The following is a 15,850-nucleotide window of genomic DNA, read 5'->3' as shown; positions in this document are numbered from 1 at the left end:
GCAGAGCCGGGTCCAGTAGTACCCCCAAGCTGCGTACTTGCTCCTTCAAGGGGAGTGCAACCCCATCCAGAACCGGTAAAATCTCCTCATCCCGATTGGCTTTCCTACTGACCAACAGTACCTCCGTCTTATCCGGATTCAATTTCAGTTTGTTAGCCCACATCCAACCCATCACGGCCTCCAGCCCCCGGTTCAGGACATCCACCGCCTCCCTAGGATCAGATGACAAGGAGAGATAGAGCTGAGTGTCATCCGCATATTGCTGACAACTCAGTCCAAGTCCCCAGATGACCTCTCCCAGCGGCTTCATGTAGATGTTAAACAGCATGGGGGACAAGACCGATCCCTGCGGGACCCCACAGGCCAACGGCCATGGGGCCGAGCAGTAGTCCCCCAGCACCACCTTATGGACCCTCCCCCCAAGAAAGGACCGGAACCACTGCAATGCAGTGCCTCCGATTCCCATACTCGAGAGGCGGCCCAGAAGGATACCATGGTCGATGGTATCGAACGCCGCCGAGAGGTCCAGCAGAACCAACAGGGACGCACTCCCCCTGTCTAGTTCCGGGCGTAGGTCATCCACTTGAGCGACCAAGGCAGTCTCAGTCCCATATCTGGGGCAGAAGCCAGATTGAAAAGGGTCCAGATAATCCGTATCATCCAAGACCCTCTGCAGCTGGGACGCCACCACACGCTCTATCACCTTGCCCAAAAAGGGAAGGTTAGACACAGGTCTATAGTTGTCCAGGTTGGAGGGATCAAGGGAGGGCTTTTTTTCGGGCCGACTTGGATTCCACTTTTTCTGCAGGGTCTATGGAGGAGGTGTCCAGCAATCCTTCTTGCAGTATTAGGTTGAATCAGTTTCAATCTGTGATTCCTGAGGATGTGGACAAGTTGTTTGGAGCGGTGCAGTCCACCACTTGATCTCTGGACCATTGCCCGACTTGGCTGCTTCGATCTAGCAGGGAGATTATTCGAGGAGGCCTGGTTAATATCATAAATGCCTCGCTGAGGGAGGGTAAGGTGCCTCCATGCTTGAAGGAGGCAATAATTAGACCTTTTCTCAAGAAGCCTTCCCTGGATCCCTCAGCGATGGATAGTTATAGGCCAATCTCGAATCTCTCTTGGGTTGAGGAAGGTGATCGAGCGGGTGGTGGCCGACCAGCTCCTGGCGTTTTTGGAGGAAACTGATTATCTAGACCCATTTCAGACTGGCTTTAGAGCGGGTTATGGGGTTGAGACAGCTTTGGTCGTCCTGATGGATGACCTATACAGGGGAATCGACAGGGAGTGTGACTATGTTGGTTCTCTTGGATCTCTCGGTGGTGTTTGATACCATCAACCATGGTATCCTTGGTTGCCTGGAGGGGTTGGGAATAGGAGGCACTGCTCTGCAGTGGTTCTGCTCCTATCTCTCAGGCAGATCTCAAATGGTGGAGCTTGGTGATAGTCGCTTTTCTAATTAGAACTGTTATATGGAGTCCCTCAGGGCTCCATTCTGTCACCAATGCTTTTCAATATCTACATGAAACTGCTGGGTGAGGTCATCAGGAGATTTGGTGCTGGATGTTATCAGTATGCTGATGACACCCAAATCTACTTCTCTCATTCATCTGCTTCATCAGGAAATGGCATTTGCTCCCTAAATGCCTGCCTACAGGCAGTAATCGACTGGATGAGGGATAGCAAATTGAAACTGAATCCAAGCAAGACGGAGGTGCTCATTGTAGGGGCTCAGAATCTGAGGGATTAGTTACCGTATTTTACGGACTATAAGATGCTACAGACTATAAGACGCACCTTAAATTTTCATCCAGTTTTTGAGTTTTCGAGCTTTCCTTCTCCTCTCGCCTCCCCTCCAAGCCCTCCCACCGAGCCCGGCTCTGTCCTTTCCCTCCTGCCAGCAGCAGCGAGCCCACGTTGGTGACCTGTGGCGGCGGCGGCTGCTGCTAGTTGTTGCTCATCGCAGCCGTCGGCGGGGCCCGCCTGGGACCTCCTTCACTGTGTGCCTCCGGCGGCTCCTGCGGGCTGGCGCTCACCTGCGTGGGCTCGTGCCACCCCTTTCCAGGCTTGGCTGCAAAAGGCTTTAAGAAGCCTTTTGCATGCGCGCGTGCAAAAGGCTTCTTAAAACCTTTTGCAGCCAAGCCTGGAAAGGGGCGGCAGGGAGGTATTCTGCCGCCCGATTTCTAAAAGGAGCCCAGCGGGGAAAGGGGAGGCAGGGAGGTATCCTGCCGCCCAATTTGTAAAGGAAATATGGCGCCAGAGTGGGGAAAGCACAGGAGGGGTAAGTAAACCCTCCCCCGCCCTTAATGGAACCTCCCCCCAATCGAATCGGAGTATAAGACACACCTGAATTTGGGGGGATATTTTTCAAGGAAAAAAGTGCGTCTTATACTCCGTAAAATACGGTAGATCTCCCTGTGCTGGATGGGGTTACACTCCCCCAGAAGGAGCAGGTTTGCAGCTTGGGGGTACTCCTGGACCCAGGCCTCACCCTGGTATCTCAGGTGGAGGCTGTGACCAGGAGTTCTTTTTATCAGCTTAGGCTGATTCGACAGCTGCGTCCATTCCTAGAGGAGGATGACCTCAGAACAGTGGTGCACCAGCTGGTAATCTCCAGGCTTGACTACTGTAATGCGCTCTTTTTGGGCTGCCTTTGTACATAGTTCGGAAACTTCAGTTAGTTCAAAATGCGGCAGCCAGGCTTGTCTCTGGGGCAACTCGGAGAGACCATATTATGCCTGTTTTGAAACAGCTGTACTGGCTGCCGATATGCTTCTGGGCAAAATACAAAGTACTGGTTATTACTTTTAAAGCCCTGAATGGCTTAGGTCCAGGTTACCTTAGAGAGCACCTTCTTCACTCTGATCCCCACCGCATGCTAAGATCATCTGAGGAGGTCCGGCTCCAGTTGCCACCTGCTCATCTGGTGGCGACCCAGAGGTGGGCCTTCTCTGTAGCAGCTCCTAGATTGTGGAATGCGCTCCCTGCAGAAATCCGTAATTTGAATTCTTTATTGGCATTTAGGAGAGCCCTAAAGACCTACTGGTTCGGCCCGGCCTTCCAGGGTTTTTAAATTGTTTTAAAAGGGTTTTTAATGTATCGAGTTTTTATAAGGTTTTGAATTGTATTATTATTATTATTATTTTAGTTGCTTTATTGTATTTTAAATTTTTTTTGTTCCCGATCGCTGATTGATTTTAACTGTTTTGTGATTTTTGTCAACGGCCCTGAGCTGTTCTGTAAGGGCAGTCTATAAATTGAACAAATAAATAAAATAAAAATAAATAGGTGAGCTCCCTCCCTCCATACCGGAGGAGATGCAACTTAAAGGGCTTTAAAAGGCCCATGTGAAAACATCCAGGGAGTTATTCACACATGGCTTCATGTCGCAGGGTGTCTGAAGAGCTAATCTGCTTTGAAGCAGATTCACAGATTTTTAATTCAGGGAATTAAATGGACCATTCACACAGGGTCGGCTCCTCTCTGCAATCCCTGCAGATCCTTTTCCTGTGTGCGTTCCCACAGCTTGCTCCGGATTTTTTCTCCAACCAATCACATCCAAGAGCAGGTGGTGAGAGACCCCTTTTTGCTGTTGTTAGTTTGACAGTTAGTTACGGAAGATTGGTGGGACAAGTTGCCAAGCATCTGGATCAAACAACAGAACGCTTAACCGAAACCTGCCAAATCTGACACAATTCTCTGCTGATTTTTATAATGAACTTGCCTTTGTAAGTAACTGCCTTCTTCACCTCATGTCCCCACCACCACCCTAGACCGTTTACGAGGCTGGGAAGTTTAAAGTAGAAATAGTTGCTTTCTCGCTGTCATTAAGAAAAATGCAGCCTCGATCAGCTCAGACACAAATGGCTCAGGTTACATGGAAGCTGTAGTCTCCATTCTGCATATGTAAGGCCTAAGACACATGTAAGGCCTAAGGAAGATGCACATTTTGCAGTTTGTGCTTGCGCTTAACTCAGGAATTTCTCCCTCCTCCTCCCCTTCTGGACTCCCTCCACAGAATTTCACCAATCTGCCACAACCCTTCCCCCACCACAGCGCTTGCAATGGCAAATCACTCAGAGCAGACCATACCTAACACAGCTGTCAAAACTGAGCTTTCTGGTATGGCTCGGGGCTTCTCCCGAGATGTGTAGAGTGGCCATTGCCAGTAATTTGGTGTTTTAGTTTTTCAGAACTCAGTGAAGGCCCTGAGGTAGCAGGGGCTTCAAAACTCAATGAATGAAACTTCATTGAATTTTTAAAAACAGCAAGTTACTGGCAATGGCCACTCTACACATCTCGGGAGAAGCCTCGTGGCATACCAGAAAGCTCTTTTTTAAAAAAGCTGCCACAAATAGAGGATTTTTTAAAATCCAGGACATAATTTGGGCCAAGCTAGAATGTGCAGCAGTAATTTGGGGGAAAGCAGAGTTGGGTGTGTACTGGTCCCTGATAGCTTGCAGGGACTTCAGAGTTAATCCAGCTGATATGTGGACTTGCAGCCTTTATTCTGCAGGGGATGTGAGCAAAAAGCTGTGTGTGTAAAGCCTCCAGGTGGGCTTAAAGCAGGGACAAAGAACAGAATCAAGAGAGATTCCTCTGCTCCTAAAGGCCCTAGTGGCCAGTAAACAGGAGCAGAGAATGCTAGAGGAGTAAAATCTCCAACAAGATGCCAGGGTCAAGGTACCAATAGGTAACAATGAGTCACCATAATGTGATCACATTCAGCATATACGTGAGTGGAGAACTGCCACTGCCAAGCAAGTCAGCACAGACACTTTGGACTTCAGGGAACGTGTCATGACTCCTACCCAAGCCAGGATTTATTATTAGATTAAAAGAAAAATGTATGCAATAAGAACAATTATAAGAGAGAGTTTTCATTAAACTAGTCCACACAGATTCCAGCAATACAGGAAATAAAAAATTAAGTCCATTTATGTGACTACCTGAACTGGTCCTAACTTGTTACACCTTTCCATTTGGCCAGCAGCTCTCAGCCTGCTGCTTCCTCAGGGCCCTCCTGGGACAGACTGACCCAGCCGAGCAAAGCTTTCTGTTCTCCAGTAGGCAATTGAGCCAGAAATCCCTTGGATTTGAACTTCCCGATTTCCCCCCCTCCTTTTTAGGAAAGGCTCACCCTCCCAGTAGTTGCTTTTAGGGATGTGCAAAAAATTTCGGGCACAGAATGATCTGTGCCCGAAACGGGCAATTTCGGGTGATTCGGGGCCGAACCGAATCACCCCGATGTCCCCCGATATTTTTTGGGCCCGAGCCAAATCACCCGAATTTCGGGCCTGAAAAATTTGGGTGATTCGGTTCGTGGTTGATTTGGGGGGATTTTTTGAAGTTTTAGTGACTTTGGGGCAGTTCTGGGGAATAGCATGGGATCTGGGCAAAAAGAGTGGGGTGGGGTGGTAGTGCCTAATGGGTGCAGGCTACCACCCCAATTTCAGGGGGATTGGGCAAAGGGCTGATTTTTGGGAAATTTCTGAAGTTTTCATGTCTTTGGGGCAGATTGGGGCAGAAATTGGGGCCTGGGGCAGAATAGTGGGGTGGGGTGGTAGTGCATAATGGGTGGAGGCTACCACCCCAATTTCAGGGGGATTGGACAAAGGGATGATTTTTTGAGAATTTTTGAAGTTTTAGTGACTTTGGGGCAGTTTGGGGGCAGAAAGTGGATCTGCCCCAAAAGAGTGGAGTGGGGTGGTAGTGCCTAATGGGTGGAGGCGACCACCCCAATTTCAGGGGGATTGGGCAGAGGGCTGATTTTTTGGGAATATTTGAAGTTTGGGTGTCTTTGGGGCAGATTGGGGGCAGAAAGTGGATCTGCCCCAAAGGAGTGGGGTGGGCTGGTAGATAGTGCCTAATGGGTGGAGGCTACCACCCGTCCCCAATTTCAGAGTGATTGGGCAGAGGGGTGAATTTTGGTGAATTTCTGAGGTTTGTCTTCATAAGGTGAAGTGTGCTAAATTGATTACTTCCTCATATTCATATTCATAGTAATTGAGAGTGTGAAAAAGTGAAAGTGGGGTCATGAGAGTTGTTTAATTGAAAATATCTCATTTGCTATGATAGAATGAGAATTCACACCTCAGAAAAAACTTCTGAGATCCACTTTCTGCCCCCAATCTGGCCCCAATGTGCCCCCCACAGAAAACAATCCCTAACCCAACACAGAAAAATTAAAACAAGACTGTAAAAATACACAATTAAAATATTAAGCTAAAAAATAAAAACATAAATATGACTAAAAAGATTTTAAATACAAGCATAAAATAATCATAAAAATAAAAAAGTAGCAGTAGAGACAATCATATAAAAGCCTGGGTAAAAAGCCAATATTTAACACACTTTCTGAAAACTGTGATGGAGGTGTGGTTTGTCATGACCCAGTCATGCAGGGGCCCATTGCGCATGTGTGGTGGCCTCCAAAATGGCCACCGCGATGGGGGAAAGGCCTGGAACGGGCTGAAGAATGCCCAAACTGGGCATTTTTTTGCCAAAATGAAGGCCAGCGGCAAGAGGGGGAAGCTCTGTGGACACCCCCTCCATGGCCTCAGAGAAGCTCCCTGGAGGGGGTAAGCACTATTTTTAAAAAAAAAATGTGAAAAGGCTTGCAACTCCCCACCCCCAACAGCTGGGGGGTGGGATTCGGTCCAGGGTTGAGCCGAACCGGGGGTGGTTCGGCTCAACCCTGAATCTTTGAGCTGAGCTGGTTCGACGTTGAGACGGCACTGATGGGATCTGCGCTGATGGGATCTGCGCTGTCAGTGACCGACTAGGAAAGAGATCTTGGGGTCGTAGTCGATAGTTCATTGAAAGTGTTGATTCAGTGCACAGCAGTTGTGAAAAAGGCCAATTCTCATTAGGAACTGATCATTAGGGATTGAAAATAAAAATGCTAATATGATAATGCCCTTATACAAATCTATGGTCTGGCCACATTTAGAGTATTGAGTACAGTTCTGATCACCATATCTTAAGAAGGATATTGTAGAACTGGAAAAGGCAACCAAGACTGTAGTGACACATCTCCCCACCCTCTAAAGGGACACCAGGAAGTGAACCCCTGTCTTGACTGACAGGCTGGTGACCTCCAGGGATTGACCTGTCCCACCCACCTGTTGGATTGATTGGAGACCTGCAGGGGGAATTCTGGGCACAAGAAAGGAAGTCTGTGCTGAAGGAGCACGGAGGACATGCTGTAATGGAGTTTGCTACATTAAGATGACTGCAGATTCTTGGAAGATAGAATTGCAGGGGCTTAACATAAGAACATAAGAACAGCCGTGCTGGATCACGCCCAAGGCCCATCTAGTCCAGCATCCTGTTTCGCACAGTGGCCCACCAGATGCCGCTGGAAGCCACAGGCAGGAGTTGAGGGCATGCCCTCTCTCCTGCTGTTACTCCCCTGCAACTGGTACTCAGAGGCATCCTGCCTTGGAGGCTGGAGGTGGCCCACAGCCCTCCAACTAGTAGCCATTGATGGACCTCTCCTCCATGAAGTTAGCCAAACCCCTCCTAAAGCCATCCAGGTTGTTGGCTGTCACCACATCCTGTGGCAGAGAGTTCCACAAGTGGATCACGTGTTGTGTGGAAAAGTAGTTGGTCCTAGACCTCCTGGCAATCAATTTCATGGAGTGACCCCTGGTTCTAGTGTTGTGTGAGAGGGAAAAGAATTTCTCTCTCTCCACTTTCTCCACACCATGCATGATTTTATAGATCTCTATCATGTCACCCCACAGTTGTCTTTTTTCTAAACTAAAAAGCCCCAGGTGTTGTAGTCTTGCCTCATAAGGAAGGTGCTCTAGGCCCCTGATCATCTTGGTTGCCCTCTTCTGTACCTTCTCCAGTTCAACAATGTCCTTTTTAAGATGTGGTGACCAGAATTGTACGCAGTACTCCAAGTGTGGTCGCACCATAGTTTCGTATAAGGGCATTATAATGTTAGCCGTTTTATTTTCAGTCCTCTTGCTAATGATCCCCAGCATGGAATTGGCCTTTTTCACAGCTTCCGCACATTGAGTCGACACTTTCAACAAGCTGTTCACCACAACCCCAAGATCCCTCTCCTGTTCCGTCACCAACAGCTCGGATCCCATCAGCATATACCTGAAGTTGGGGTTTTTCGTCTCAATGTGCATCACTTTACAGTTGATTCTTATCAGGAATTTGGCAAGTTCAAGGAAATGAAGCCAAGGCTTTTGGCTTCAGGAATATTGTTTAGTCAGACTTCGCATCAGGAATTTATATTTCTTTGTGTGATTGCTTTTCATATCTCTGATAATGTTTTATTATAGTTTACCTGCAATGTAATTAAAGTAAGAAACACTAGCCTATGCTCAACCCACCTAGGGCTTTGCAAGAGACTCTGTAGTCATTTAAGTGTGCTTAAATGCAACCTATAATTGAAGCCTAAGACAACCTATTTTTGTAACCTACTAAGTATTTTTAATTGTATCTGAAAAGCTAAAAGCCTCAGACAGAAGCAGTCTGTATTAACTGAATAAAAGTGTTTTTGTTCTTTTCTTTTTACAAGCCTCTCAGAGTTGTTTTTTAACTCAGGAAAGGGCAGTGGGGGCAGAAGCGGGATTTATCTGGTGCAAAACACGTCTCATTGTGAGCTTGGCCAAATTAACAATTATATCCATGTAAATGCAGACCCCTGCAAGAACAATTGGATTTATACACTTGTTTGTTAGCAAGGAGGAAAAGGTGAACAGGAATCTTTGATCACTCCAATTCCCATTCAGAGTAGCCTGTAGGAGAGATCTGGTGGCAGAGTTTTAATCTACCAGAAATACAGAATAGTTTAATGAGAAGCCCACTCAGGCAGCTTGCTGAGGATGACTCATCATTTTCCCCCCTCACGTGAGCTGCTCTGAGATAAAGGCTTAATCTACCACAAAGACAATTAGGGCCTGGAGCACCTTCCTTATGAGGCAAAGCTACAGTATCTGGGGTTCTTTAGTTTGGAGAAGAGACTACTGGGAATCATGATCAAAGTGTATAAAATTATGCATGGAGTAGTGGATGGGGGGGGGATTTTCTCCCTTTCTCTCAACAACAGAAAGATGAGACTTATGGCCAGGAAATATAGGACCAACAAAAGGAAGTACTTTTTCACACAGTGCATAATTAAATCTATGGAATTCTCTGCCACAAGCTGTGGTGATGGCCACTAGCTTGGATGGCTTTAAAAGGGGCTTAGACAAATTCCTGTAGGAGAGGTCTATCAATGGCTACTAGTCTGGTAGCTATAAGCCACCTCCAGCCTCAGTCAAGATGCCTCTCAATACCAGTCACAGGGGAGCAACAGCAGGAGAGAGGGCATGCACATACCACTTGCCTTTGGGCTTCCCAGAGGCAGCTAGTGGGTCACTGTGTGAGGCAGGATGCTGGACTAGATGGGCTTTAGGCCTGATCCAGCAGGGCTGTTCTTATGTTCTTATCCTTCTTCCTTTACCTTGTTCTTGCCTCCGCTCCTTCTCTGACACTTCTTTTGACCAGGTCCCTTCCACTGTTGTTTTACATTGACTGTCTCTTCTGATACTGTTCATCATCTGGTTCCTCTCATTATCCCTTAACCTTTACTTCCTAGGCCTCCAGAGGTGTTTGACTAAGGCCGACCCAGAATGAAGAGTAGCACACTTCACCAACAAGGGTTTATTATTAGATTAAAAGGAAACAGTATGCAATAAGAATAACTGTCTATTCATAAAACAGATTGTAAAAAAGAGAGAGTTTTCATTAACTGGGTAACTTAGATTTCAAGCAATACATTGAAGGAAAATAAGTCCCCTCACACATCTAACTGACTTGGCCCTGGCTTGTTACTTACAGGCTGCGGCCTTCCCATTTTCCCAGCAGCTCTCTGCCTGCTGCTTCCTTAGGGCCCTCCTGGGACAGAACTAAACAACAGAACAAAGCATTATCCTTGCCGGTAGGGGCTGTGAGTATAGTTCCCACCCTGTCCTCTGGATTGGTTCTTCTGTCTTATATTTCCTGGGCTTTTTTCCTTATTAGGGAAGGCCTACCTTCCCAGCACCACCTAATGGCACAGCGGAGAAGTAACTTGCTTAGGGAGCAAGAGGTTGCCTGTTCAAATCCCCTCTGGTATGTTTCCAAGACTATGGGAAAACATCTCTATTGGGCAGCAGCGATATAGGAAGATGCTGAAAGGCATCATCTCACATAGCGGGGGAGTAGGCAATGGTAAACCCCTCTTGTATTCTGCCAAAAACAACCACAGGGCTCTGTGGGCACCAGGAGTCGACACCGACTGGATGGCTCAACTTTTACCTTCCCAGAAATGAGGCCTAGTCCTCCCTCAGTCCTTCCCATCACTACAGCTTCCCAGAGGCATCCGGTGGGTCACTGTCAGAAACAGGTTGCATGCTGGACTAGATGGGCTTTGGGCCTGATCCAGCAGGACGGCTGTTCTTCTTTTGTTTCATCATGACCTTTTCATTCTCTTCTCTCTCTTCTTTTGCTGCACTCTCCAGTGTGCTTTTGGGAAGTAAAAGTTCCTTCCTTCTGCTGCTGGGATAATAGTGCTACCCTTACGGAATGCAATGCTAGGCCTTACCTCTTAGTAAGAGTCAGCCAGACTGTGCCCGTCTCTTCCCACCTTCTGCCAGATAAGTTTGAGTAGAGCGAACACATTCACATGAGAGGAGGGAACTCTCCTCATCACTGCTGTGGCTGCCGTAGCCTCTGTCTTGTCCAGTCTCTAATGTGCTGGCTCAGACTTGAGGCCACAGGATACAGTATGAAAGAAGCGAAACTGCCATCAGCCTGCATCTTCTGCCATGTTTCATTTGTAAAGTCCAGTTGTAGAAGACATGTGGTGTGGTGTCATTGCATCCAGCAGTACCTCACCCTGTAGAAATTTGCTGTGTGTGAATGAATGCTCAGTGATGTCACATAACCACAGACTCTTACTGGGAAGACAGAGGAAAAGATTTTGGCTTGGGGAGGCACATCCATCCCATAACATGTAGTTCGGTCTTAAGAGTGAAGAAATATCCTGGTAGGGAGAACTGGGCATCTCCTAGCTAAAAGTCCGCTGAGTGCAGCAGTGAATTCAAGTGAGGGAGAAAGGGTTTGCTTCGTCTCCTTCCAGTTACTGTGGGGTGCCTTTTACTTTGCTCTTGGGCCCACCTGCTACTCAGGTGCTCCTCCTCTGCCCCCCCACTCTGGTTTCTTCAATGCTTCATTTTTATGGAGTGTGCAGATATGTCAAATGGTTCGCAGCTGCGTGACACCTCACACAGGGCTCTGGGCTCTGAAAATATAGCTTATTGCTTGATGTCTTGGGATCTGTTGCTTCCAGGCAGTAGTTCTAGATGGCTAGATAGTTTTCTGAGAAAGTAAAGATAAATGCCATTAAGAAAGCCATTAAGTTAAACCATAAAGCACCTCTTGTCTTGATTGTTCATTGACAGGATTGGAAGGATGAGCTGAAAAAACTTGTGGCTTTGTTAAATCCTGAGGATGACAGCAATAATAAAACCTCTGCCAGCTGCGTGAGTGATGCTCGTGCCAAGCTCAAAGCCCTTTATGGGGATGGAGCTGAAGAGAAAAGTTATGAAGAATTGCTACAGACAAAGCTGAAGGTCACTATTCCTCCAAAAAGAGTAATTCAAATCAAGGAAAAGGAGGTGAGTGAGTGCTCCTATTTGCTCTTTCTTTCAAAAGCATATAAACCTGCCAGGGAAGCGGTCAGACCCTTAGATGATGAGGGCATGAAAGTAATTATTGAGGATAAAGAATCTCTCTTCACGGCAGAGGATACTGATGAGATGACCATATACCCTCTCCATAACTGAGCTCCTCAGGCTTGGAGGCTGAAGAACTGGGCCAATCTGAGGTCATGAGAGATGATGTTCATGAAAAACTAAAAATTAACAAATTGCCAGGGCCAGATGGCATCCACCCAAAAATTCTGTAGGAACTCATATGTGAAATTGCTGATCTCCTAGCAAAAATATGTAACTTGTCCCTACAATCAGGTTCTGTGCCAGAGGACTGCATGGGATAAGGGGACACATTCATGTGTGGATTGGTAACTGGTTGAAGGACAGGAAACAGAGGATAAGAATAAATGGAGTGAAGTAAGAAGTGGGGTCCCCTAGGATCTGTACTGGAACCAATGCTCTAACTTGTTCTGTTCATAAATGATCTAGAAGTTGCTGTAAGCAGCCAAGTGGCCAAATCTGCAGACGACATCAAAGTGTTTAGGATAGTGAAATGCATAACAGATTGTGAGGAGCTCCAAAAGGATCTCTCCAAACTGGGTGAGTGGGCAGCAAAATGGCAAATTCAGTTCAATATAAGCAGGTGTAATGTGATGCATATTGGTGCAACCCCCCCTTACTTTACATATATACTGATGGGGCCTGAGCTATCAGTGACTGACAAGTGAAGACAACTTGGGGTCATAATGGACAAATTATTAAAAGTGTCAACTCAATGCATGGCATTGATTCCACTCTCATTTGCTACTAGAGAATCTACTTTCAGAACACCACAGAAACAACAAAACCCAGTGCCCCATGGGCTTGTGGGTTTGGGGTTGGTTGGCACCCTATGTGCACTACATCACCACTTGCTCTGGACCACCCTGGTGCCCCCTAAGTGGAGTTATGGGGCTGCTAAAATCCCCATTATTCCCTATGGGAAAAAGCTTAAAGACATGCAAACTTCAGAAATTCTTTAAAAATCACTCCTTTCACCCATTTATTTGGAATCTGGATGGTAGCAGGCACCCATTGGGGCGCTACCACCTGACCCACTCTTCTGTCCCTGAAACCCCCTTTATGCCCCGAATCTGCCACAAAGACATGCCAAAAATTCTTGAAAAATCACCCCTTTGCCCAATTCCTTTGAAATCTGGGTGGTAGCTTCCTTGCACCCATTGGGCACTACCACCCACCACAACCTGCTCTGGGCCATCCTGGTGCCACCCCCCGGAGACTTATAACTAAGGCTGCTGAAATCCCCATTATTCCTTGTGAGGAAAAGCTTAAAGATGCATAAACTTCAAAAATCATTTAAAAATCAGCACTTTGCCCAATTTCTTTGAAATCTGGGTGTGTTATGGCTCAGACTTCTAACTCAGAATCGGAATGGGAGGATTCGCCTGGTAGTGAGGGCTCAGAGTCACAGCAACAGGATTTGGCAGGGAGATCAGACTCTGGAGCTGAAGAATCGGAACAGCTTCCAGACATGGAGGCTGATCAGGAGGAGGCTGGTCACCTGTCTTGAGAAGACGTCTCAAGAGGAAAGCTCAGTGGGAGACACGCAGGCGCAGGAGACCACAAGAGAGGAAGCAGAAGTGCTGACTCAGGGAAGCCTGATTGGCTACTGGTTCTCTTGAGCTCTATATTAAGCAGTCTGTGACTTGCACAGATGCTGTTAGCAACTTTCGCTGACTGCGGACCATGTTTCTGTGTTGAATTCCTCAACTTTTTCGAGTTCCAGTTTGCCCTTGTTCTGTTCCTTCCTGCTCTGTGTTCTTGTTCTGTTAATTTCTTGCTCTGGTGTCCTTTGTTCTATTTCATTCCTTGCTCTGTTGTTTTCTTTTCGGTTATTACTCAGTTATGTTAGAGGGGGGTACCTAGTTCAGTTCAGAGGACTTGATTCGTTTACTACTACTTTTTGTGAGTCTTTTGTTTTCCTTCGTGCAGCTTCGCTGCTACTTTCTGTTTAACTCACCGGGGGAGAGCTGAAGGGTTGTAAATCCTGTTGGGTTAGCCAAGCTAACAGATTTACGAGAGGGTGGTAGATTCCTTGCACCTATTGGGCACTACCACCCACCACAACCCACTCTGGGCCACTCTGGTGCCCCCCACATGGAGCTATACAGTTGCTGGAATTTCCCATTATTCCCTATGGGAAAAAGCCAAATTCAAAAATTCTTTAAAAACCACCCCTTTGACCAATTTATTTGAGATTTTTGTGGTAGCTTCTACCCATTGGGCACTACCACACACCCCACTCTTTTGGCCATGGGACCATTTTATAAAATCCGAATCGATTCTGATTCAGAAAATATGGGTAGAAATCATATCTGAGGTGATTCGGGGGGCAGATTTGGACCCAAAACAAATCAGGGGTGGTACAAACAAACAAACAAACAAACAAACATTGATTGTGCACATCCCTACAGTCTATGTGCGGGTAATTGAAGTCACCCATGATTACTGTTCTGTCTCTCCTTGATGCCTCCCTGATTTCCTGATGCAGCTCTCAGTCACTGGCAGTGTTTTGATCTGGAGGGCGATAGCATGTCCCACACAGCACGCTTTCTTTCAGGCCTTGTGTTGTCAACTCACAGAGTTTCTGTGGAGGACTCCAGTCCACCTAGGTTTTCTACCTTGTTTGATTCTATGCCTTCTTTAACATACAGTGCTACTCCACCTCTAAGGCTCCCCTCCCTGTCCTTTCTAGAGTTTATATCCAAGGATAACAGTGTCCCACTGGTTCTCATTGTTCCACCATGTTTCTGTTATGCCCACTATATCTATTTCTTTGTTAGCAGCCAAGCACTCCAGCTCGCCCATCTTGGCTTGGAGGCTTCTGGCATTGGTATATAAGCAGCTATATGCTGAATCTCTCCCCTGGTGTATGCTATCTTTCTTTTGGCTCTTTGATCTCATTGACCATCTAGCACAGCCTCCTGTCTGCTCTTTATGTGGTTCTGCTCTGTCCCCTTCTGTTTTATCTGAATCTTTTACACACTTGCACCATATGGGATGGCATTTGCGACCCCAGATACTGCCCAGTTCCTGTCGGCTATTCCCCAGGCATCATTTTAAAAGCTACTCTGCACCCTTTTTTATTTTAAGCGCCAGCGGTATGGTTCCATCTTGGTTCAAGTACAGCATGTCCCTTTTGTATAGGCCTTGCTTACCCCAAAATGTATCCCAGTGCCTAAAAAATCTAAACCCCTCCTCCCAGCACCAATGTCTCATCCACGCATTGAAATCCCTCAGCTCTGCCTGCCTTGCTGAACCTGCTCGTGGAACAAGTAGCATTTTCTAAGAATGCTACCTTGCGGGTCCTGGACATTAATTTGCTACCAATCAGCCTAAATTTTGCTTCCAGGACCTCCCAACTACATTTCCCCACATTGTTGGTGTCGACGTGCACCATGACAGCTGTCTCCTCTCCAGCACTGCCTAAGATGCTGTGTGATGTCCGCAACCTTCCCAGCAGGCAGGCAAGTCACCATGCGGTCAACACACAGGTCACAAACACATCTTTCTATACCTCTAATGATCGAATCGCACACTACAAGGAGGCCCCCCCCACCCTCTGCTGGAGTATCCCCTGTGTGAGAGGATATGGGCTCATCATCCATGGAAGGGCTCCTTTTAAAGGAGCATTTCCCACTTCCTCAGATCGAAGTCCTCCTTGCCTGAGACCTTCATTCTCCCTGACAGCAGAGGAGCTACCAGCCCTGGAGTGGGATGCCTCTACCATGTCCCTGAAGGTGTTGTCTGCATGCCTCTCTCTCTCTCTGAGCTTCTCCAGATCTGCCACTTTGGTCTCAAGGGAACGAATATGTTCCCTGAGAGCCAGAAGCTCCTTGCACTGAGCACACACCCATGACTTCTGCCTATGAGGCAAATAGTCATACATGCAACACTCTGTGCAATACACTGGGAAGTGCCCCCTCTCCTGCTGGCTTTGTTGGCTGTTCACAGCATTCCAAAGAGGTGTCAGCTGCCTGCTGGTCTGGGAGCAAGAGGAAGCAACAAACTTGTATATTTCTCCTAAAGAAGACATCAAGTAATGGAACACAGCAAAGAAATAAGAAATAAATAAATAAATCACC

The 15,850-nt window shown here is 47.0% G+C and overlaps 1 protein-coding gene across 4 annotated transcripts in view; it reads left to right on the top strand.

Annotated features, from left to right (window-relative positions):
* LOC128324917 (nuclear GTPase SLIP-GC-like) overlaps window positions 1-15,850 on the top strand; it is a 130,850-nt gene that overhangs the window by 53,187 nt on the left and 61,813 nt on the right. For all 4 annotated transcript variants that reach the window (XM_053250113.1, XM_053250131.1, XM_053250121.1 and 1 more), the window contains exon 8: window positions 11,454-11,669. In XM_053250113.1, the coding sequence (XP_053106088.1) occupies window positions 11,454-11,669 (216 nt within the window). The remainder of the gene's footprint in view (window positions 1-11,453; window positions 11,670-15,850) is intronic.

The sequence above is a fragment of the Hemicordylus capensis genome, chromosome 1 (assembly GCF_027244095.1).
Source record: "Hemicordylus capensis ecotype Gifberg chromosome 1, rHemCap1.1.pri, whole genome shotgun sequence".
NCBI classification, from domain to species: Eukaryota; Metazoa; Chordata; class Lepidosauria; order Squamata; family Cordylidae; genus Hemicordylus; species Hemicordylus capensis.
The sequence above is the reverse complement of the archived record's forward strand: the minus strand, read 5'-3'. Positions and strand labels throughout refer to the sequence as shown.